We start from the raw sequence: 21878 nt of genomic DNA, 5'->3' as shown, positions 1-21878 counted from the left end.
GCCAGGCAGTGTTACCAGATGGGGAGCCTGAGGCACAAGGAGGGGAAGGGACTCACCCAAGGTCAGGTGGCATGTCAGAGGCAGAGCTGAGAAAAGAACCCAGGAGTCCTGATTCTCTGCTGTATGGCTTTGGCTTCCCCTAGGGATGGGGCAGGACAATGTCTGGACCAGCAGGGCTGATGGGGGCTGGAGGGTACCAGGGCTGGAAGCCAAGGGAGAAGTGGGCATCCCAATAACTATGGTCCTGCCATAATAATGAAGAGCCAGGGGTGGGAGCACCCAGAACAGCCCCCCCCCCCCCTGTTCCCAGCAAGGAGTTGGCCATCACCTCTTCCTCCGCTGCCTGGTCTCCTTCTTCAGCCGCTCCAGGTCCTGCTTGGCCCGCCGGAGGACTTCGGTGGCCTCTGCCTCCATGGAGACCACGGGGCTGCTGAGCGCCCCCAGGCCTGGAGACGAGCCCAGGGAGTACGGGGGCCTGGAGGAGACCCGCGACAGACTCCGGCGGAGCGACTCGTTCATGGCTTCGCTCTCCAAGAGCTTTGTCCTGGAGATCGGAGGGGCTTTTGGCTACGGAGATCTGCTGCCCTGGGCAGATGTCCAAACACCCCAGGGGAAAAGACACCCCCCACCCGCCAACCTCTAAGGAGGGGTGACCGGGAGAGTGTGTGTCTGGAACCTAAACTGCCCTCGCTCATCTCGGTCAAAGGGGCTCAGGGCTCTGCTCCCGGGGAGGGGTGCTGCAGAAGGACATCGCAGGGAAGGAAAGCTGGCATGGCCACCACTAACCATCTGCATGCCTCTCGTGGGAGCAAAGAGTCACAGCAGATGCCACTTCACGGATTTAGTGCCTTCACTTAGATGGCAATGCAGCCCAGGCCACGTCACAAAGGCCCCAGGGCTTCCCACCAGGTCTGAACGCTAACGGGAGAGAAGCAACCCTATGGCCGACAGCCAGTTCTCAACAGCCACAGTGATACGCTGACATGGCAGCTTAAGGGTTAATCTTCAGCAGCGGCTGCGCTAGACATGGTGGGGCATCTCTGTTTTCTAGCATTACAGACGGGGTCTGGATCCTCAGCGGGAGGGGCGTAAATCGGCATTGCTCCAGGGACCCCAGTGGGACAATGCTGATTTTACACCAGCTGAGAATCTGGCCCAGAACGAGCGAGGGGATTCCTGTCTCCAGGGTTGTCAGTTTCTCCAGCACGAAATCCACATATGAGCAGCACTAGCTATCAGACTGCATTTCAATGTACCCCTGGGAGGCATTTAAGTCTGGATCAGCCAAGGCTCCAGAGAAAGCTTGGGAGCACAAGGGCCGGACAGGACGCCCTACAGGATGGAGACATTTCCATCTCGAATGTGGGGCTTTTATTTATATTTCAGCAGCACCGAGAGAGACCGGATCGAGGCCCTGTTGTGCCAGGTGCTGCACACACCCGTGAGACGGGCGCTGCCCCAAAGCACCGACAATCTAAATGGTCGCATCAGACCAAAGGCAAGAGAGGGGGAAGTGACTTGCCCAAGGTCATTGGCAGAGCTGCGATGCCAGCCTACTATTTGAACCCAGTGCCCGCGGCACCAGTCACCCAGCCGGGAGCGGCAGAGCCAGAGAGGGAATCTGGGCCTCCAGAGCCCCAGGTCAGCAGCCCCCACACTAGCCCGCACTGCCTCTTTGCAGGTCCTCTCAAGCTGCACGCGATACGCGGCCCCCCCAGACGGGCGGAAGGAGAGACCGTGACCCACGCCCACCTGAGCTCCTCGATCTCCCGGATGTAGTTCTGGATCAGGGCACCGATGGCCTCGTTGCCATCACCTGGAGGGACAGAATTAGGATCACGGACTAGATCAGAAACACCTAGCAGCTGGGCTGCCACTCAGCTGCCCTTGGACCTGAGCTCTGGGGTGGCTGTAATTTTCGTGGGACCGATCCTCATGCCCCACCTCACATACACGTTCTCCGGAGGTGCCCATCCTCACCTGCCTTGGCCAGTATCAAATTGGCCTCCTGGCTCATCAGGTGGGTGACCCGGCTGTTGATGGCATCAATGGCCTCCTGCATGGCCTTCACCCTCATGCGCAAGGTGGCGTTCTCCTTCTGGAGCATGGCGTTCTCCTGGAACAAGTCACTGTAGCCCTCGGCACCGTCCTCCCCGATCACACGCTTGCCCTGCGGGGAGAGGAGAAAGGGAGATGCAGAGAGGGCAAAGCCACAGAGTCCATCAGCCCTGGCGGAACCCAGCCAGCCACGCGCTCAATGGCGCCACACTGAGGAAGATAGGTAGGGTAACCCTACGTCCCGTTTCAGCTGGGACAAGTCCTTTTTTTAAGCCATGTCCCGGGCGTCCCGACTCTTTTTTGGTGAAAGTGGGCATTTGTCTTCAAATGGGACAAAACACCCAGTTTTGTCAAGAAAGTGGGGTGCAGAGGAACGTGGGGGAGGAGAGCAGCCCCATGCAGTGGGGGAGAGGCCGGGATCCAGCGGGGGGCAGTCAGGGCTTGGGTGAGCAGTGACGCTGGCCCCAGCCTTTGGGAAATAGTCGGCCTATCCCGTATGTGCTTTGCTGCTCGCCCCAGCCCTGTCTGCCCTCTACATAGGGAGAGGGGCTCGCGTGAGCGGCTCAGGCCAGCCCCACATGGGGGGAGGGACTCAGGCGAGTGGCTCGAGGCAGCCCCGTGGGGGGGGGGTGCGGAGAAGGAGGGGCTCAGGCCAGCCCCATGGGGTGTTCTGTTTTCCCTTATTGGGAAATATGGTCACCTTAAAGATGGGTCACAGCAAGAGGAGCAGGGAAAAGGCAGAGACTCAAAAAATGGCAAGCGTGCCCGTGGGAAGGCCGTGCTCAGGGGAAGGCAGAAACAGGGAGCCGCTGACATGCTGTAAGTGCCTTTTACTCAGGTAAGGCACTGATCTGAGCCCCATGATGGCAGGAGCTGAGCACCTCCCAGTTTAATGCATTTACCCTCATGCACCCCCAGGGGGCAGGGCAGTGCTCTGACCCCGGCTGGCAGATGGGGATTGAGGCCCTGAGGCTAAGGGAGTTGCCCAAGGTCACACGGGGAGTCTGTGGCAGAGCAAGGACTTGACCACAGGGCTCCCAAGTCCCAGGCCAGTGCCATGACCACTGGGCCATCCTTCCTCTCGGGCTGGGGAGATACATGACTCAGCTCAATAGCAACCTCTGGCTGCCTAAGGGCTGGTGCTCCTGGGAAACCAGCCCAGACAAGCTCAGCATGAAGCAGGATGTCTGATATGCCACACAGGACAGGGATAGAAAGCAGGAGGTGCCTTCCCAGCTCCGAAAGATACCCTGAAGCCTTCTCCCTGTTCAGACATGACATACGGCCCTTTAACAGCCTACGTCGCCATAGTCCCTTGCATCCTACCCACAAACTACAGCACCACTGAAACACAGCCATCTCTGGGGTGGAGCCCAGTGCCACAGCATACACTGCACCCAGGAGGGCATGGAGCTGGCCAAGGCCAGCAGAGGAGTAGCTGTACACACAGCATGGGGCCAGATCTGTGCAGGGGAGGCAGGAATACTTTCTCCATGCCATTTGAGGCGGTGTTGCTGCAGCTGGGATTTGAACCTATGACGGCAAGGAGTCCAGGTCATACCCAGGCTTTGTACATGCAAGTAGGTCTCCCTCTAGCAGCCAGCCCCAGCAACCACAACAGCCTGCCACAAACTCAGTTAGTGGAGTTACTCCATTAGCCCAAGCAGCAGGGGCCGGCGTGGAAGGTCCTGGGTTCGATCCTCCCTGGTGAGCCGAGTGGGCCGTACACACACGAGGCTTCACCTGCTCAGCCGCCCCTTACCGCCTTGTACTCCATGAGCTCCATCTGGAGGCGGGCGATCTCGGCCCGCAGGGCGCTGATCTGCTGGCTGGTTTTGTCCTGGTTCACCACCACCTTGTTCTTGATGTTGCGAGCCCGGTTGGCGTACTTGAGCGTGTTTAAGGTCTCCATGAAGTCCCGGTCAGAGGGGCTGATGCAGGCGATCATGATGGTTTGGCTAGGGAGGAGGGAGAGCCAACGGGGTCAGCTGGAGCTGCCATCAAACAATGCAGCACCTGGGCCATGTCAGATCAGCCACTTCCAACACTGGCACATGGGTGCCTATTGGCAGCTCCAGCCACAACCCCCTTTGGCCCTTATTTACTTTATAAATGGGGCATTGGCCCCTTCCATCCTGGGCTGGGAGTGTGGCTCAGGCGCTGGCAAAGAGAACCCTGGGTGGCCTCCCCTGCTCATTACAAAGTGGTGTTCAGGGAGTTGCCACCCCGGGCAGCCCATGGCAGGGCATTCAGGGCATCACTGAGACAGGAAGGGGGAGGAATTAGAGCAATCCCATGCTGGGAAACTCAGCTGCCAAGTCCCAGATCACGAAGGGCTCAGACGCATTTTGCAAGAGCCAATTCCACGAAAGCTGCCTAATTGCGTCTGGGGCCCAGGACCAAGAGAGCTGAGATAATTACCTTTGAAAAGTCACCATGGAGACTCCACCGGACCCTCAGCAACGCACCACCCCAGGAAACCCACACGGCACTTCAGGTCCATCCCTGAGCCCGACCGGCCCTCCTGTTACTCAGAAATCCCCCACCCGCCTCAGGCGACACTCCCAGGGTGCAGACCCAGCGAGGGCACAGCTCTTCCATTCTGGGTCACACACACCCAGCTGAAGCTGACACCCGCTGGGTGACCCCACGCCCTGGCTCAGGGTGCCTGTTACCTGTTCCCCCCAAGGGAGTCCTGGAGGAGCCGGGTCAGTTTGGAGTCTCGGTAGGGTACGTGCACCGCTTTCTTGCTCTGGTCTCCAAGGGCGCTTATGACGTTTCCCAACGCCAGCTGCCAACAAAAACCGGAAGGGACTAAGTTTTCCCCCCGTGCTGGGGAGGGCCCCTCCCTGTAGAAAACAAAGCTCAGGGTGATCAGAGCCACCTCTTTCCAGGGAGCGGGGGGGCTCTGGACCAATGCACTAGCAGCCAGTCAGTGCAGCTATACCAGCCAGCCAGTGTGCAGCCCCTCTCCTGCCTCCACGTTATTCCCGAGCCCCCAGACCCAGGAATCTACCCCTACTGGGGACAGTGCTGGGTAGCGCAGCTAGTGGTCCCATCCCTCACCACCGAGTCCACCGCGCGACCCCTAGTGGTGACCCATGGTGGCTCAGTCTGGGAGCTAGTGAGCCAGGCAGGGTCTGTCTGTGTCCAGCAGCCCCTTTATACCCACTGCAGCCTGTCCCAGTCTCCTCCACCCGCTAAGAGCCTACCAGGCCGCAGTTGATGGAGATGCCCTCCTTGGCTCTCTCGCCCGTAGCTCCCGTCCGCTTCAGCCTCTCCGAGCCAGCCAGGTCGACGAAGTGGAACTTGGCGGTGAGGGTCTCGTACTCGCTGGTGGCTTGAGATCCCTCTGGAAGGCCGGTCACCTGGCAAGCAGACACGCTGCAGCGTCAGTGCCTCCCGCAGGGGAACAGGGCTTTATCCCTCTGCTATGATAGATCCCAACCCGCCCCCTCGCAGAGCATCCCGCTGCAGCTCCGCTGTCAACCAGCACGTGGCAGGGAGACATTGGGACTAGCCGGACAGCGGCTCACGCCTGCCGTGCTGTGCGGCGAAGGGCGCTCCCCTGTCCCTCTCGCGCAGTCTCACCAGGTCGGGCTGGGCACAGACTCGCATTTGGCACAGGTGGATGGTGAAGATGGCATGGGAGCGGGAGCTCTGGACATTCATCTGGGTGCTGGCGGTTGTGCGGGACAGAGCTCCCTGCTTCAGGCACTGGATCAGCTGCAACAACAAGAAAAGGGTTCAAAGAAATTTCCACCCCAGCCTGCTGGGAGGGGGGGAGATGCCAGAGTGGGAGGGCACCCTAGGTCAATGTGCCATAGTCACCCTGGGATGGGCCGCCGAGCCCCTGCATGGCATGCAGGCTCTCCTGCCGAGCTATCCAGGCCCGGGTGCCAGGGCCCCGCGGTGGGAGATCCCTGCCCAGTGGCCACGGAGAACAAGGGAGCAGGAACTGCAGGGAGACCCTGGAACAGCCCCGCTCACGAGTTACCAGGAAAGCCAAACCCCAGGCAAGAGGCCAGGGCGGAGGCTAACTCAGAGTCTGTGTGCTCGGAGAAGGGATTGGGAACCCGTCCGTGCACAGCCATGGCGAGTAACGTGACACTCTACAGACCGAGGCCCTGGTGTGCTAGGTGCTGTACAAACGCTGAGAGACCACCCCAGCCCCACGCAGCTGACAGAGAAGGGACTTGCAAAGGTTACGCCGCAGCAAGTGGCCCGGTGGGTAACAACCCAACTCTCCCAGGGCCCAGCCCAGAGTCCTAAGCACTGATCCATGCTGTCCCCCGTGCTCTCTGCTGCACACGAAGTGTCCAGGGGCAGCAGAGGAGGCATTTGACCTCCAGGTCCTGAGGGTCGTTTCTGCTATCCCCAATGGCTGGGAGACATTCCCGCTCACAGACAACGCACGGGGCAAGGGCTTCTCCAGGACCAACCTCCTCCATGCGCTTGTGCCAGGAGATACCCACTTGAGGCAGCAGTAGAGACGCGTCCCGGCTTCACGTGCTCACAGTCCTGCCTTTGGGCCTGACTCGTCTCCCCCGGGACCAGAGCCTCCTGCAGCGACGCGTGGTTAACTAACGGCTCGTACTGCGTGCTAGGCGAGCGATTCCCTCACCCTGGCGCTACAGGATGGGGGCTGCATTCCCACCCCCCCTTCGCCCCAGGATGCTGCTCCCATGGGAGACAGATACCACGTGCCAACGACACAAGGGGGCATGGGAGGGCTGGGCATAGAGCCCAGACACCTGCCCTCGGGTAGCAGGGGATGAGCACATGGGCACTGAGGATGCCAGTGGGATGGCTCTCGCTAGGCCCTGCACCACATGGCACAGAGTGCAGAAGCGGGGGCCTGGAGAGAAGGAAGGATCCAAGCACACAGATTGAAGGGGTGGGGAGTGAATAATAGAATATCAGGGTTGGAAGGGACCTCAGGAGGTCTAGTCCAAGCCCCTGCTCAAAGCAGGACCAATCCCCTGAAAGATTTTTACCCCAGTTTCCTAAATGACTCCCTCAAGGATTGAACTCACAACCCTGGGTTTAGCAGGCCAATGCTCAAACCACTGAGCTATCCCTCCCCTCTGTAGACTTGCCAGGAGACAGTTAACTCTGTCCAAGCTGGGCTCCCTTCTTGCTGCAAGGGGGGCTGCTGAATGTGGGCAAGAGGAGAAGGCTGGGATCAGCAGGGGGACAATTCTCCTTCGGGGGGGGGGGGTTAGTAGAGCAGTTTGGGGGTGGGGGAGGGAGGGAAAATCCATTCACAGTCCATCCCCCTCCGCAACTCCAGACCAGCTTTGGGACCAGGGGCACAGTTGTACCGCGAAGCCGCCACAGGAAAATCTAAAGCGCTCGGCATCCTGGTGCAGTGCCCAGGGGCGCATCAGCCGGGCACATGTCAATGCCACACCCTGAGTGTGTCTGTCCCAGGGCAGCAGCAGCCAGAGCCTCGGAGAGCTGGCTAGGAGAGCTTCTGCCCTGGGGCTGGGGCACGCTAGCGCCCGACTCCCCTTGTTGTCACTGGGGGCTCTGCCCCTCACAGCACCCGGCCCCTCCATTCTGCCCCTGCCCGCTCTCCGGCGATCCAGAGCAGCCGACCCCCCCGCAGCAGCCAGGTCCCGGGCGTCGCCCACCTCATCCTGGGAGCTGATGAGGCGGGAGGTGACGCCTGTGGTGTAGATGCTGCCGCTGGCATCCTCATGGATTTTGATGTTGGACTTGCGGTGGCGGGAGTCAGGGTCTCGGGCACTGTCGAACAGGTCCAGGATCTCCTCGTTGTAGAGCTGTGGGGGAGGGAGACAGGGCAGCGGGTTACTGGGCGGCATGAGGCTTGCTGCAGAGCCTGGCACGGGGCTTCACAACTTACCTCCCGCCACTGCGGGGTGCACAGGGGCCGTGCTCAGACCCTGGGACCTCCTGGCTCACTTCAGGTAACCCAACCTCCCCCATATGCCTCCTGGGTCCCCCCCTCCTCAAGGCCTCCCCTACCCAGCACACGCAGAGCAGCACAGTGCCAGCGTGCTGTCCCAATGATCCCTAGCTAAGGGCACAGACTGGAGCAGTGAGTTCCCCAAGGCCATGCGCCAAACCAGTGGCAGAACCAGGAATAGAAAGAACCCAGGCATCCTAGCTCCGGGCCATGCCCACTAGGCCTTGCTCTCTCCTTAAAAGCTCTCAGAGAGCAGACAGGAGGCCGAGGAGCCAGCTCACCGCACCTGGCGTTCCCCCCCATCGCCATGGCCGTCAGTCATCCAGCACTGTCCGTACGTCTGGGGACCCTGCTGTCCCCCTAGTTATCTGGGACTAGGGTCCGAGCAGGGTAATTATCCAGAGCCCAGCAAGTCAGTCCTGGCCCAGGGGGGTGGGGGGATGTCGTCACTGACAGATTCTCCACTGGGGCAGGTCAAAGGGGCTAATTAGGGCTCCGAGCCGGGAGGTCCCCAAAGGCAGGGAAGCCAGAGCCAATTCTGCACCTTGCCCTGGATTAGCTTTGCAAGCAAGCCGTGTATCGCCAGCCCAGCTACTGCTCCCCTGCCGGGAGCGGGTGCAGCATGGAAGGGGCGAGCACTGAGCAGAAGGCGGTGGAGGAGGAGAAATGGATTTAGTGCCGGTGGCTAGTCGGGGGAAGGGGCAAGAACAGAAGGGCAGGTGCATTGAGCCCATCCCAGTCACTACAGGGCAGGAGAACGGGTGGGCTCAGAGGGAGGAGGACTGCGCTGCCCTGCTGGGTTTGCAGGGAGCGTGGGTGTTCAGCGTGGAGACGACAGGCGCTATAGGCCAGCTGAGCCGGTCCCTGCATGCGTAGTGATGTTCTGGCAAAACAGCCAAGCAGGCAGCTAAAGAAGGCCTTATCTATCCTGGCCATCTCCTGCTGGCTGGCTGGCTGCAGCTGCACAGGAGCGGGCAGTGTGGCCTAGTGGCTAGAGCACGGGCCTAGGACTCCAGAGACCTGGGTTCTGGTCTGTTCCCAGCTCTGCCACTGGCCTGCTGGGTGAGTGACTCCCCCTCTCAGTGCCTCAGTTTGCCCATCTGTAAAATGGGATCATGATACTGATCTTCCTTCGTAAAGCACCTTGAGCTCTCCTGAGGCAAAGCGCTAGATACCAGCTGGGTCTCGATGATGCAACAGTAAAGCCTGAGCTCTGCTTACACTAGGGCCTTCGCGGTCACTGTAATTCTGCGGATCGCCTGGAGCGAGCAAGGCTGGGCACAGCCTGCCGGGGGAATACCAACGGGCGACTCTGAAATAGACCAGAGGGGTTTGTCTGGAGGAAACTCCTGCCTCATGCTGGGACTGGAGGCTCCAGAAGCCCAGACATCTAAGTTTCTGAAACTATTTAACAGGCAAAAATATCCTGACCGGAAAACAGACAGGACACAATAAACTCAGCAGGCAGCCCCCGGCTCCAGCACTGCCAGTGTCATTAACCCTTCAGTGCTGGAGTCTCTGCTGTCACCCCAGCAGCCTCTGGGCTTTGTCAAAGCTTCTCAATAGCCGAGAAGCTAGCATCTGCCAGCCCGGCCTTCAGACTGGACGGCTTCTGGTGCTGAACCTACAGAGCTGCAGCAAGGCCAAGGAGAAGGGTTTTCAGATGTAGCTCATCTTAGCCTAGGTGGGATGGTTCAGTCCACGTAAAGGGTCCACCAGGCACCCCGGGGCAGCCACGGCGATGGCCAAGTTTGCACAAACTCTCCACATGCCAGTGCAGTGGGGCCAGATCCTCAGACATAGCTTCATTGAAGTCACTGGAGTTACCCAAGCCCATAAACTCTAACAGGGCGTTCCCAAAGTGGGTGTCGCGGGGAGGAAAGGGATCGAGCAAAGGGAAACGTAGGCTGAATAGCAGGAGGTTTCGACAACAGCGAGATCTCCTTTGGCGACTTACGCGGTGGGAGTCCCAGCACCCTGTGGCATTCACAAGCAGGACTGGCTGGCTCTGGGGAAGATGTTATAGGAGGGGGAGACGGGATCTCACAGGGTTCACTGCAGCACTTGTGTCTGATCCTATAGCTCACGCCCGGGGCTGGGCAGTCACACAACACTGCTGGCGGAGGGGCACTCCCCGCCGTACTGAACGAGAAGCAGGGTTAACCACCACTCAGAATAGCCTCGCCCCGACAAAGGGATTTCAAAGGAGGTGCCAATGAGCAGGAAGTCCTCCCGTGTCCTGCTTCCGTGCCAGCTCACAGGCACTCAGGGAAGAGCCAAAGCCCTGCCAAGGCTAGAGATCCTTGGGAACACGGTCACGCTTCCGGCTGCTTCAGATCTGGGGCAGAAGAGATGAGGAGGGCGTCATGGAAGCCGGGAAGGTTTCCTATTGGGGTAACTTACCCAGCCAGGCATAGGGGTCTGAAGTCATACTGGTCTCAACTCTTTGCCCAGATGGAGAAAATGGAGCTCAGAGACTTTCCAGGGGGAACTCTGTGCTCTAGTGGTTTGGGCCTGATCATCTGGAGATGTGCAATCCACTTCTGGTTCGGACCTAGGCTTGCCTGATCTTTGGCCAGTCACTATCTGTACCTCCATTGTAAAATGGACCATTGGTATTTATCTAATTCATCAAGGTGTTGTGAAGCCCAAGAAAATACTGCTCTGAAGGGATAGATATACAAGGATCATTGAGGGCACTGTGTCAGCAGTGGGATTAGACTCAGGACCTCCCTGCTTCCAGTCTTTCAGTCCTTTCTAGGCTATATAGCCTTACAGCAGATGCTTTGTCCTCTACACTTTTCCAACAGGGGAGGCATTTCTATGTTGAAGTGGGACTAGTTTTCAGATCACTTGAGATTTTACACATTCTAAAAAAAGAACAGGAGTACTTGTGGCACTTTAGAGACAACAAATTTATTAGAGCATAAGCTTTCGTGGGCTACAGCCCACTTCTTCGGATGCATATCGAGTGGAATATATTCTAAAAAAAAGCTCAAGTTTCAGGATTCCATGAAATTACGCAAAAGTGATTTGGCAAAATAGTGTCATGGTGGTTTTCCGTGATTTCACAAAAATCCCTCTCACCCAGCTCTAGTCACTAAACACAAGGATGGCATAGTCTGGATCGATTATACCACAGCACACGTTTCTCTATCAACATGATCTGAAAGTAAAATGCAAAGCCAACCCTTTGAAAAGCTCCTGGCTTTTCCGCATGTGTTTGGGGCATTACCAAAATAGAAACTTTGTCAGAACAGTGGGGCTAGCTATATACAGCCTTCCTGCATTCGCCCGGATAAGTCATTCTAAACCCATTCCTGTCCTGAACTGCTGATGGAAGCTGCATTTGGTTTTTTCACATTCCACCCAGAACTAGCTGCATGTGGGTAAGAGCTGAAGCAATCACAAAGTACACAGTCTGCAAGGCATGATGGGATCGTTCTAGATGAAAGGTGCAATAAGAAAGGTTTGGGTAATGATAGGAACATGCTAAAAGCAGGCTCTGGAGACTGAGAAACAGGGCAAAGAGGTGGGAAGGGCCAGTACGTTACTTTCAAGGTGATGAGAAAGCCTGAAGCAATAGATGGGGTGGAAGGCGCTTGAGAATTCCTGCTCAGCTGGGGAAGGCTGGGAAAACCTACATCCTTTGTACAGCAACTGGACTTTGGCCCAAATCTGGATGCAAACAAGTGGATGCAGAGTACACGGACTGCAGTGGAGCCAGCCCTCCAGCTCCCAGACACAGAGGGGGCACAGATAACCAGCACCACTGCCTCCCAGAGAAGCCAGAACATAAACAGTCAGCACCATTTTACGTAGGGCCCACAGCACGTGCCCCCCTGAAGCAGTGCATGAGTAGCTGTGGCTTGCGGTCGCTGGGACAGACACCCCCACCCATACCCTGTTCCGGGGTGCGGGAATGGCAGCTCCTCGTGTTCCAGGGCCCTAGCTTGCTCCCCCCTCGCTCACACCCACCTCCAGGAACTGGGCGCTGACTTTAAACTCTGGCACGGCTGTGCCACGCTCCTGCGCTGCCCGCTTGCGCTGCTCGATGCCGCTGAAGAGGTGGGAGATGGCCCGCGGGATGATCCCGTGCTCCTCCTCCGAGATGTTTGTGTCAAAGCCAGTGCCCATGGTGTACGTCTTCCCAGCGCCGGTCTGAAAGGGCACAGGACGGGCACTTAGCCCCAGGGCGCATCAGCCTAAGAGCAGCCCCCTGCAGCTCCAGCCCTGGGCTGCCAAACCCAACCTGCCCCCACCCCTCCCTGACTATTCCCCAACAGCTCTGTTGATGCCCCAAAATCCCAACCCACAGCCCCCCCTATATTCCAGCACTGGGCCTCTTCCCCTGCACCACACCAACGAGCCTCAACTCCGACCTGCAGGCCCAGCCAAGCACCTTCCCGCATGGCTTTGCTGGTGCGGCCAGATAGCCCACAACTACTAACAGCCGAGCCTGGCTTCAGTGCAACAGCCCAGGTTTACTGCCGAGACACAGGATGGGGACACCGGTACCTGGCCATACGCCAGCACAGTGGCATTGTAGCCTTCAAAGCAGCCCTCGATGAGTTTGCTGACGCAGGTGGTGTAGATCCGCTCCTGCCACGTGTCCAGGTCGAACACAAAGTCATAGGTGAACGCCTTGTCCTTTCCCAGCAGCACCTGGGGCTCCCCAGGCGTCACTGAAGTGCAGATGTGGCATCCCTCAATCTTCTCCTTTGACAGCTGGGGACGGATCCTGCCAGCGGGAGAAGACAGACAACTGAGGACACAACAATCTTACTTCTCCCAGAGCACCCTGCATCCCTGCAGCAAGGGGGACCACCTTGCCCACCAGTGAAATGCAGCCACCTCTGGGCTGCAACCTGGCAACAGCTGCTTTACCACACAAAGTAACAGTCTGGAACAGGAATACCACACCCAGGTGAACCTGCGGGATGCAGGCTTTAGAAAGGCAGCTGGAATTTGGTCAGGGTGGCCCTCTGACTCTTGAGACTAATGCAGTGAGATACTTAGAGACCACACAAAGGGTAGGGACCGAGGTGTTACTGTCACCTCAATGTTGCTGGTTCAAATCCCCCCAGTCAGTAGCTACTGACAGCAATTCTCATGTGATGGTTGCTTGGCCCGTAGCAAGTGATATTGGTGGGCCCCAATGTACACACACCGGTATATGAGGGACAGTAAATTGTGGGGGAAGGTTTATGGAAAATATCCTTCTGCTATTACAAAAATAGTTCCTTATGATTATTGGTCTTGCAGTAGCTCATAGGAGCCCAAGTTATGGATCATGACCCCCTGGGGCCAGGCGCTGTACAAACACAGAACAAGAAGAGGGTCCCTGCCCAAAGAGCTGATGATCAATTGTGAGACAAGAGACCACAGGTGGCTGCTGACAGATGACGAGCACAAGGAAACAGACGCCCTGCCCAAGGCTAACAGAAGTCTTAGAAGCACCTTTCCTATTTATTAATGGCTCCCTGGCCTAGTCAGATGCCTTTCTCCCTCCTCCTCCTCACATTCTGCTAGAAAGAGCAAGACCCATGTTTTCAGCACTGGCCTCTGATTCTGGAGGCTTCTCTTTCTGGGGAGCCCATTTTGAGACAATTGGGGCCCAATTCCCAGAGGTACTGACTGTCCCGCAGCTCCCACTGACGTCAGCTGGATTTCCTTGTGCTCAAACCTTCTGGAAAAAAAAAATCAAGGCCCACTGTGTCTCAGGCTGGGCCCCCCAGAAGCAGAGGCACCCCAAATCCGTGGCTGCTATTGCAAGTTTGTGTTGACCAGCTCCCATTTTCATTTGCACAATAAGTGGGTCAGGTCAGAAGATGCTGGGTGCTCCCTAAAGACTGTTCCCAGGGCAACTTGGGCCCTCGGGTGGATTATTTCTCCTTCCAGAGCTCTCTCCCACTCCTTTACTGCTTGCAACCCCTCACCCCATTAGAGACATAGGGGTTCCAGCTGCTAATTTATAGCAGTGGGTGCATCCGAGAGTCCTAACTAGAATACGGGTTTGGATGACCTGGGCACGTACAAACTACTAGGACAGGTGACACCTGGTTTAGACATGCAGCTCCTCAATCTGCAAGGCATAGGTACGTAGCCCCCACATCTGCGCACAGCCCCAGACTGCACACCCAATTCAGGGATCTAGAAGAATGCATGCTCACTCATTTAAAATGTTCCTTATAAATTCCTAGAGGGACCATTCTGATCAGACAGTCTCATCTCCGGCATAACACAGGCTTTCCCCAGTAACTTCGGAATCAATCCCATGACATGTGGGTGAGCTAAAGCAGATGTACTGGAGATGCACATTCTTGATTTCAAAGTTTCAAGGGATGGAGTATTCACCACAGCCCTGGGTAAGTGGTTCTGGTGTCTACTTACCCTCACTGTAGAAATAAAACACAAACCTGTGCTTTATGTCCAGCCTGAATTCATCTGATGTCAGCTCCCAGCCTGAATAACTCATTGTTCCTTTGTCAGATAGACTACTGCAGTGCACATGTTCAATCCACATCATTAAAAGCTCCCTTGACGCAGTTTCCCATCGTACAAATTCGAGGCTTAAACATTTTTGCCCAAAAAGAGTCATTAAAAATAAACCCCGGGGTAATCCGAATATTGCTAATCAAAACAGACAAGGGAAAGAGACAAAACAAACCCCACACGAGCGAGACCGGGGAAGCCAGAGATGACCCAATCTGAGCCAGGAAGGGAAGAGCTCTGCTAAGGGTCTTTTCAGTACTCACTCTCAAGTTCTCGATTACCTTCTAAATCAGAGCGCTGAAGGCCAGAAGAGACCATGAGCCAGTCTGACCTCTGTAGCTCACAAGCCATCAGCGCCACCCCAGCATCCGCACAACCCAAATCAGATCAATTGGTCGTAATTTTACACACACACCTAAAATTCTGCTGTTACACGGGAATCAAAGAGAAACGTACTGCTAACAAAATGACCTGCAGCTTTGCTTGGCAAAACAGCTGCTTTTGCTGAGATTTTAAAGTCTCCTATTTTCAGGGGATCGGCCTGGCAGCTCTGAAGTTGGCTTGCCTGGGAATAATCAGGGAGAAAAAACATGACACCAAATACCCTGATAAAAACTCTTTTTGGAGACTTGTTGACAAAACTTCCCTCATTGGCTGTTTTATAAATACTTATATTAATTCCTTTAAAGCCATGGAAGCCAATAGAATGGACCACATGATTAATACCACCACCCTCTCACTAAGTGGGGCTTATCAAATAGTGTCCGATATTATCCTCAGCTACTGTTTAATGTACTTTAGCCATAGGTGAAGCAAATCCTGCATGGCCACTCTGTGCCTCAGTTTCCCCATCTGTAAAGCAGGGATAATGATATCAAATACCTTTGTAAATCTCTTTGAAATCTCTGGATGAAAGACACTGTGTAAGCGCTAGGTGTTATAGACTCAGGCTGGGTCTACACTACCCGCCTGAATCGGCGGGTAGAAATCGACCTCTTGGGGATCGATTTATCGCGTAATCGATCCCCGAATCGACACTCTTACTCCACCAGCGGAGGTGGGAGTAAGCGCCGTCGACGGGAAGCCGCAGAGGTCGATTTTGCCGCCGTCCTTACAGCGGGGTAAGTCGGCTGCGATACGTCGAATTCAGCTACGCTATTTGCGTAGCTGAATTTGCATATCTTAAATCGACCCACCCCCCCCCCCCCCCCCCGTAGTGAAGATGTAGCCTCAGACTTTAAGGCCAGAAGGGGCCATCTTGATCATCTCACCTGGCCTCCCGCACATCGCAGGCCGCAAAACCCCACCCACTCCTGTAATAGACCCTAACCACTGGCTGAGTTACTGAAGTCCTCAAATCATGGTTTAAAGACTTCAGGTCAGAGAATCCACTATTTACACTAGTTTAAACCTGCAAGTGCCCCAGGCTCCAGAGGAAGGCAAAAACCTCCCAGGGTCTCTGCCAATCTGACCCGGGGAAAATTCCCTCTAGACCCAAATCTGGTGAGCAGGTAGACCCTGAGCATGTGGGCAAGACCCACGAGCCAGACACCTGGGAAAGAATCCTCTGTGGATAGTTTGTGTATCACTGAAGGATGGGAAAGGGTATCAGATTATGCCAGCACAAGAGTCTCACTAAGTGGGGGCTTTTCTCCAGGGTTCCCAGGCTGGCACTTTGTTTAAAGCCTACAAACAGCAGAAGGCTCAACTGGGCCCTTTGGGCCAGAATTTCCAGACAGAGCTCAGTGACCACAGCAAGGTTCAGATTTTCAGAAGGGCTCAGCACTGGGGCCGCTCGGGTTCCTTCTCCCCAAAGACGTTTCCTTCCCTGTCCCCTTGGACCAAAAACAACAAAAAAAGGCTTTTTGACAAAAATGATGGGGGTGGAGGGGCTGTGTGTGTGTGTGTGTGTGTGTGTGTGTGTGTGTGTGTGTGTGTGTGTGTGTGTGTGTGTGAGAGAGAAACATTTTTGGTCAAGTTTCAGAGTAACAGCCGTGTTAGTCTGTATCCGCAAAAAGAAGAACAGGAGTACTTGTGGCACCTTAGAGACTAACAAATTTATTAGAGCATAAGCTTTCGTGGACTACAGCCCACTTCTTCGGATGCATATAGAATGGAACATATAATGAGGAGATATATATACACACATACAGAGAGCATAAACAGGTGGGAGTTGTCTTACAACAGCCTCAGAAACAACCCTGACATCATAATCAAAAAGGCTGACAAAGGAGGTGCTGTCGTCATCATGAATAAATTGGAATATGACCAGGAGGCTGCTAGACAGCTCTCTAACACCACATTCTACAGGCCATTATCCTCTGATCCCACTGAGGATTACCTAAAGAAACTACACCATCTGCTAAAAAAACTCCCTGACAAAGCACAGGAACAAATCCGTACAGACACATGCCTAGAACCCCGACCAGGGGTATTCTATTTGCTACCCAAGATCCATAAACCTGGATATCCTGGACGCCCCATCATCTCAGGCATTGGCACCCTAACATCAGGCTTGTCTGGTTATGTAGACTCTGTCCTAAGACCCTACGCTACCAGCACTCCCAGCTATCTTCGAGACACCACTGACTTCCTGAGGAAACTACAATCCATCGGTGATCTTCCAGAAAACACCATCCTGGCCACTATGGACGTAGAAGCCCTCTACACCAATATTCCACACAAAGATGGACTACAAGCTATCAGGAACAGTATCCCTGATAATGTCACAGCTAACCTGGTGGCTGAACTTTGTGATTTTGTCCTCACCCACAACTATTTCACATTTGGGGACAATATATACCTTCAAGTCAGCGGCACTGCTATGGGTACCCGCATGGCCCCACAATATGCCAACATTTTTATGGCTGACTTAGAACAACGCTTCCTTAGCTCTCGTCCCCTAACGCCCCTACTCTACTTGCGCTACATTGATGACATCTTCATCATCTGGACCCATGGAAAAGAAGCCCTTGAGGAATTTCACCATGATTTTAATAATTTCCATCCCACCATCAACCTCAGCCTAGATCAATCCACACAAGCGGTCCATTTCCTGGACACTACTGTGCTAATAAGCGATGGTCACATCAATACCACCCTATACCGGAAACCTACTGACCGCTACACTTACCTACATGCCTCCAGCTTCCATCCAGGACACACCACACGATCCATTGTCTACAGCCAAGCTCTAAGATATAACCGCATTTGCTCCAATCCCTCGGATAGAGACAAGCACCTACAAGATCTCTATCAAGCATTCTTAAAACTACAATACCCACCTGCTGAAGTGAAAAAACAGATTGACAGAGCCAGGCGAGTACCCAGAAGTCACCTCCTACAAGACAGGCCCAACAAAGAAAATAACAGAACACCACTAGCTGTCACCTTCAGCCCCCAACTAAAACCTCTCCAGCGCATCATCAGAGATCTACAACCTATCCTGAAAGATGATCCTTTACTCTCACAGATCTTGGGAGACAGACCTGTCCTCGCTTACAGACAACCCCCCAACCTAAAGCAAATACTCACCAGCAACCACACATCACTGAACAAAACCACTAACCCAGGAACCTATCCTTGTAACAAACCCCGATGCCAACTCTGTCCACATATCTATTCAAGTGACATCATCATAGGACCTAATCACATCAGCCATACCATCAGGGGCTCGTTCACCTGCACATCTACCAATGTGATATATGCCATCATGTGCCAGCAATGCCCCTCTGCCATGTACATTGGCCAAACCGGACAGTCTCTACGCAAAAGAATTAATGGACACAAATCTGACATCAGGAATCATAATACTCAAAAACCAGTGGGAGAACACTTTAACCTGTCTGGTCATTCAGTGACAGACCTGCGGGTGGCTATATTACAACAGAAAAACTTCAAAAACAGACTCCAAAGAGAGACTGCAGAGCTAGAATTGATATGCAAACTAGACACAATCAACTCCGGTTTGAATAAGGACTGGGAATGGCTGAGCCATTACAAACGTTGACTATCTCCCCTTGTAAGTACTCTCACACTTCTTATCACACTGTCTGTACTCGGCTAGCTTGATTATCACTTCAAAAGTTTTTTTTTTTTCTCTTAATTAATTGGCCTCTCAGAGTTGGTAAGACAACTCCCACCTGTTTATGCTCTCTGTATGTGTGTATATATATCTCCTCATTATATGTTCCATTCTATATGCATCCGAAGAAGTGGGCTGTAGTCCACGAAAGCTTATGCTCTAATAAATTTGTTAGTCTCTAAGGTGCCACAAGTACTCCTGTTCTTATTTTTGGTCAACATTTTCATTGTTTCTTGGGGGGTGCGGGGGGGGAGAGTAGTAAAATGTTTTCAAATATTTCTTGCAAAAAGAATGGGTAGCTTTCAACCAGCACCCAACATGCACAACTTGCGTGAAAGCCTGGTTGTAAGTGTCACAGTGGGAGCAGCAGGAATAGCTAGCCCCAGCTGTGGCTGCCGAGCTCTTCTGAATGTTCTGGCCGACAGCAACTTCGCATGGACAGCTGCACCCCCCTGAGATCTCTCCCGAGTCACAAGAAGCTACTGTTAAATGCTTTGGCTTTCACCCTAATGCCCAGTAGCACCCTGCTCTTCCCCTCCCCTGCCCTGCTTCCCTATGCCACCCCGTACAGCTGGCACCATGCCTGCTGTTCGCTGCTCTGCTTCTGTGCTAAGGGAGGCAGACAGGACCCACAGTGTTGCAGGGCTCAAGCTTAAACCAATAAGCAGAGCCAGAGGGTCTGAGCTAGGCAAGGTATTCCTGGCTGAGTCCTCAGACCTGATCCCACCACATACTCGTAGGGTGACCAGACAGCAAATGTAAAAAATCGGGACAGTGGGGTGTGTGTGTGTGTGTGTGTGTGTGTAAGTAAAATAGGAGCCTATATAAGAAAAAGACCCAAAAATCAGGACTGTCCCTATAAAAATCGGGACATCTGGTCACCCTAGAAACCCAACCACTCAGAATCCTGCCTCAGGCCAATGCCTGGTGTCAGCTAACACTGAAGTTCTGGGAGTGCCTAGAGGTACAAGTCAGGATAGAGGCCCTATAGTGACTGCAGAGTTGCCATCTTTCTAATGGCTGGTAACCAGACCCCTGAGGCCCCGCCCCCTGCTCCGCCTCTTCCCCAAGGCCCCGCCCCTTCTCCGCCTCTTCCCCAGATTAAAAAACAAAAAACCACCAGGGCTTGTCAAATGGCACCCAGACACAGAAGCCAAAAACCGGACGGGTGACAACCTTACAGTGGCAGGTGCTGTACAACTTCACCAGGCAAATGCACTTAGCACAGCACCCCATACCCGAGATCTTTTAAACCAAGGAGACCTGAAGGGTGGTGTAAAATGAAGAGGCAGGGGATGTGTTCAGTGTGACAGGGAAGGATGGGGCAAGGGCATGAGAGCTAGGAGCACTGGGATAAAACTGAGCAAAGAAAATCGAGACTGAACATCAGAAAATGCAGAACAAAAGTCATGAAGAATATAAGAAGAGAATAATCCTTTATTACCCAGCACAGAGATAGTAAAGAGTTCCACAGGCTATCACATAGCCCAGATGCCAAGAGTTTAGTTGGACTCAAAAGAGGGCTGGATATTTACAAAGATAGTGATAATTTGAGAAGGTTCTTTAAAAAAAAAAATTATAAATCCTCATGCTTCAGGGCATGAGCCAACTTCTAAGCGATGAGGGTCAGGAAGAAACTTTCTGTGGGCAGATTATTCCTTAATTTCCAACTTCTACCTTCCTCTGAAGCAGCTGGAGCTGCCCCCAATTGGAAATGGGAAACTGGACTATGCCAGTTCCTAAACCTGTGCTGGCCGGGGAGCAGGCAGATGGACAGGACCAGACCTACTGACATTAGAGATGGAAGAAACCTCCAATAGGATTAGCAGAGCACACAGATTTGTCCACCTTGCACAGCCCCTGTAATGCTCGCTCCATGCCTTGTCTCAGCTGCATTCTTGAGAGCTCCCAATAACAAATTAGAGACAGAAATAGCCACCCGATTAGCCTGTATAACTAACAAACTTGCCTGATCATGTGTTTAACGGTTACAGTATTACAGCACTAATGAGGCCAGACAGATGGTGCCGTTCTAGTCAGTTACTGTCATGCCTCAGGTGGGTAGGATAAGGCCCGGCAGATTTATGTTCACAGAAGATTAAAATAAAGCCAGGGACAAGACTAGACCCTTACAAATCAACACTCAGGGTTGTAATCCCACTGACCCATCATGTGACCTTGCCTCAACCTCACTATGCCTCAGTTTCCCCACCCGCTCAATGGGGCTAATCACACTGACCAGCCTCACACAGAGCCAGGAAATTGGATCCAGCAGTGTTTGCAAAGCACACTGAGACCCCAGGCGAGGAAAGTGTTCGTAATGAAAGCAGCGAAGTTACACCAGAGGTGAATTTGGCCCATTGAGGTCAGAGTGGCGTGAGGCCTCCATGCGGCTCCCTCTTGGTTATTAAAGCTGTGCTGAGGAGTGGCAGGATGCTACGGATGTTGGAGAGGTCCCGTCAGAATCCATGCAGCCCAAACAGCAAAGCGGGGCAGGGACTTCGCTCCCAACCCCACAGGAGTCAGAGCCAAGACTTCCAGTAACTGCAGGGGCTGCTCCAAAATGCATCAAGCATCACACTTGTCCGCCCAGATGCCTAAGCCCCTTTGGCAGTTAGGGAGTTACCCAGTGGTCATAAAGTGGCACCTAAAACAGACCAGGGCTTCACAGGCAGGGAAATCATCCATCGGGCCAGAGGGGAGGCAGCCTCCTGCAGGCACTGCCCAGAAAGGATCGGACCCGAGCCCCATCTGCACTGGTGCTGAGAACGGTTTTACTGCCAGTTGCACCTTCTACACTGGAGCACAGGATGGGGCTTGTTCCAGCCACACGAGCCGCTTCCAGTCTCTATTTCAGGGGCACAACAGCTGTCAGCCACTTTTCTAGGGTAGAAGGGGCTTGAAAGATCCCAGAGCCCTATTAGGAGTGGGGTGTGAGACCAGCCCTGGCTCAGCACCTGCTCCCTCCTGCTGATGGCCCCACAAGAGACATGACACCAACAGCATCCAGGAGGCACTGCCAATGCATTCTGAGAGTACAGCAACTCTTGGGGCTGGGTGCAGTCAAACTGGCTGACAAGCCCATAGACAGACCTGTTCACTGTGGGATCACCGGTGTCAGGGGTTCAGGGAGGGGGAGAGGGAAAGGAGATGGACACAAAGGACCGCACAGCATTCACTGTTAGCAAACAGTCCTGCACGACACTCCAGCTGGAGCCTTCCTGACCCTCCGGAGGGAAGAGGTAGGGGTGTGACGGATGCCAAAGCTGGGTGGCAAGAGGGGTTGGGGGGAAGAGGAGAGGACAAGAG

General features: G+C 54.4%; 1 protein-coding gene across 4 annotated transcripts in view; it reads right to left on the bottom strand.

The window, feature by feature from the left end:
- KIF21B (kinesin family member 21B) overlaps positions 1-21878 on the bottom strand; it is an 80702-nt gene that overhangs the window by 27458 nt on the left and 31366 nt on the right. For all 4 annotated transcript variants that reach the window (XM_054028353.1, XM_054028354.1, XM_054028351.1 and 1 more), the window contains exons 2-11: positions 12509-12731; positions 11969-12151; positions 7695-7844; positions 5650-5784; positions 5271-5426; positions 4734-4849; positions 3821-4016; positions 1981-2170; positions 1753-1816; positions 329-544 (exon numbers count right to left, since the gene is read on the bottom strand). In XM_054028353.1, coding sequence (XP_053884328.1) covers positions 329-544; positions 1753-1816; positions 1981-2170; positions 3821-4016; positions 4734-4849; positions 5271-5426; positions 5650-5784; positions 7695-7844; positions 11969-12151; positions 12509-12731 — 1629 coding nt within the window. The remainder of the gene's footprint in view (positions 1-328; positions 545-1752; positions 1817-1980; positions 2171-3820; positions 4017-4733; positions 4850-5270; positions 5427-5649; positions 5785-7694; positions 7845-11968; positions 12152-12508; positions 12732-21878) is intronic.

The sequence above is a fragment of the Malaclemys terrapin genome, chromosome 4 (assembly GCF_027887155.1).
Source record: "Malaclemys terrapin pileata isolate rMalTer1 chromosome 4, rMalTer1.hap1, whole genome shotgun sequence".
Taxonomy (NCBI): domain Eukaryota; kingdom Metazoa; phylum Chordata; order Testudines; family Emydidae; genus Malaclemys; species Malaclemys terrapin.
The sequence above is the reverse complement of the archived record's forward strand: the minus strand, read 5'-3'. Positions and strand labels throughout refer to the sequence as shown.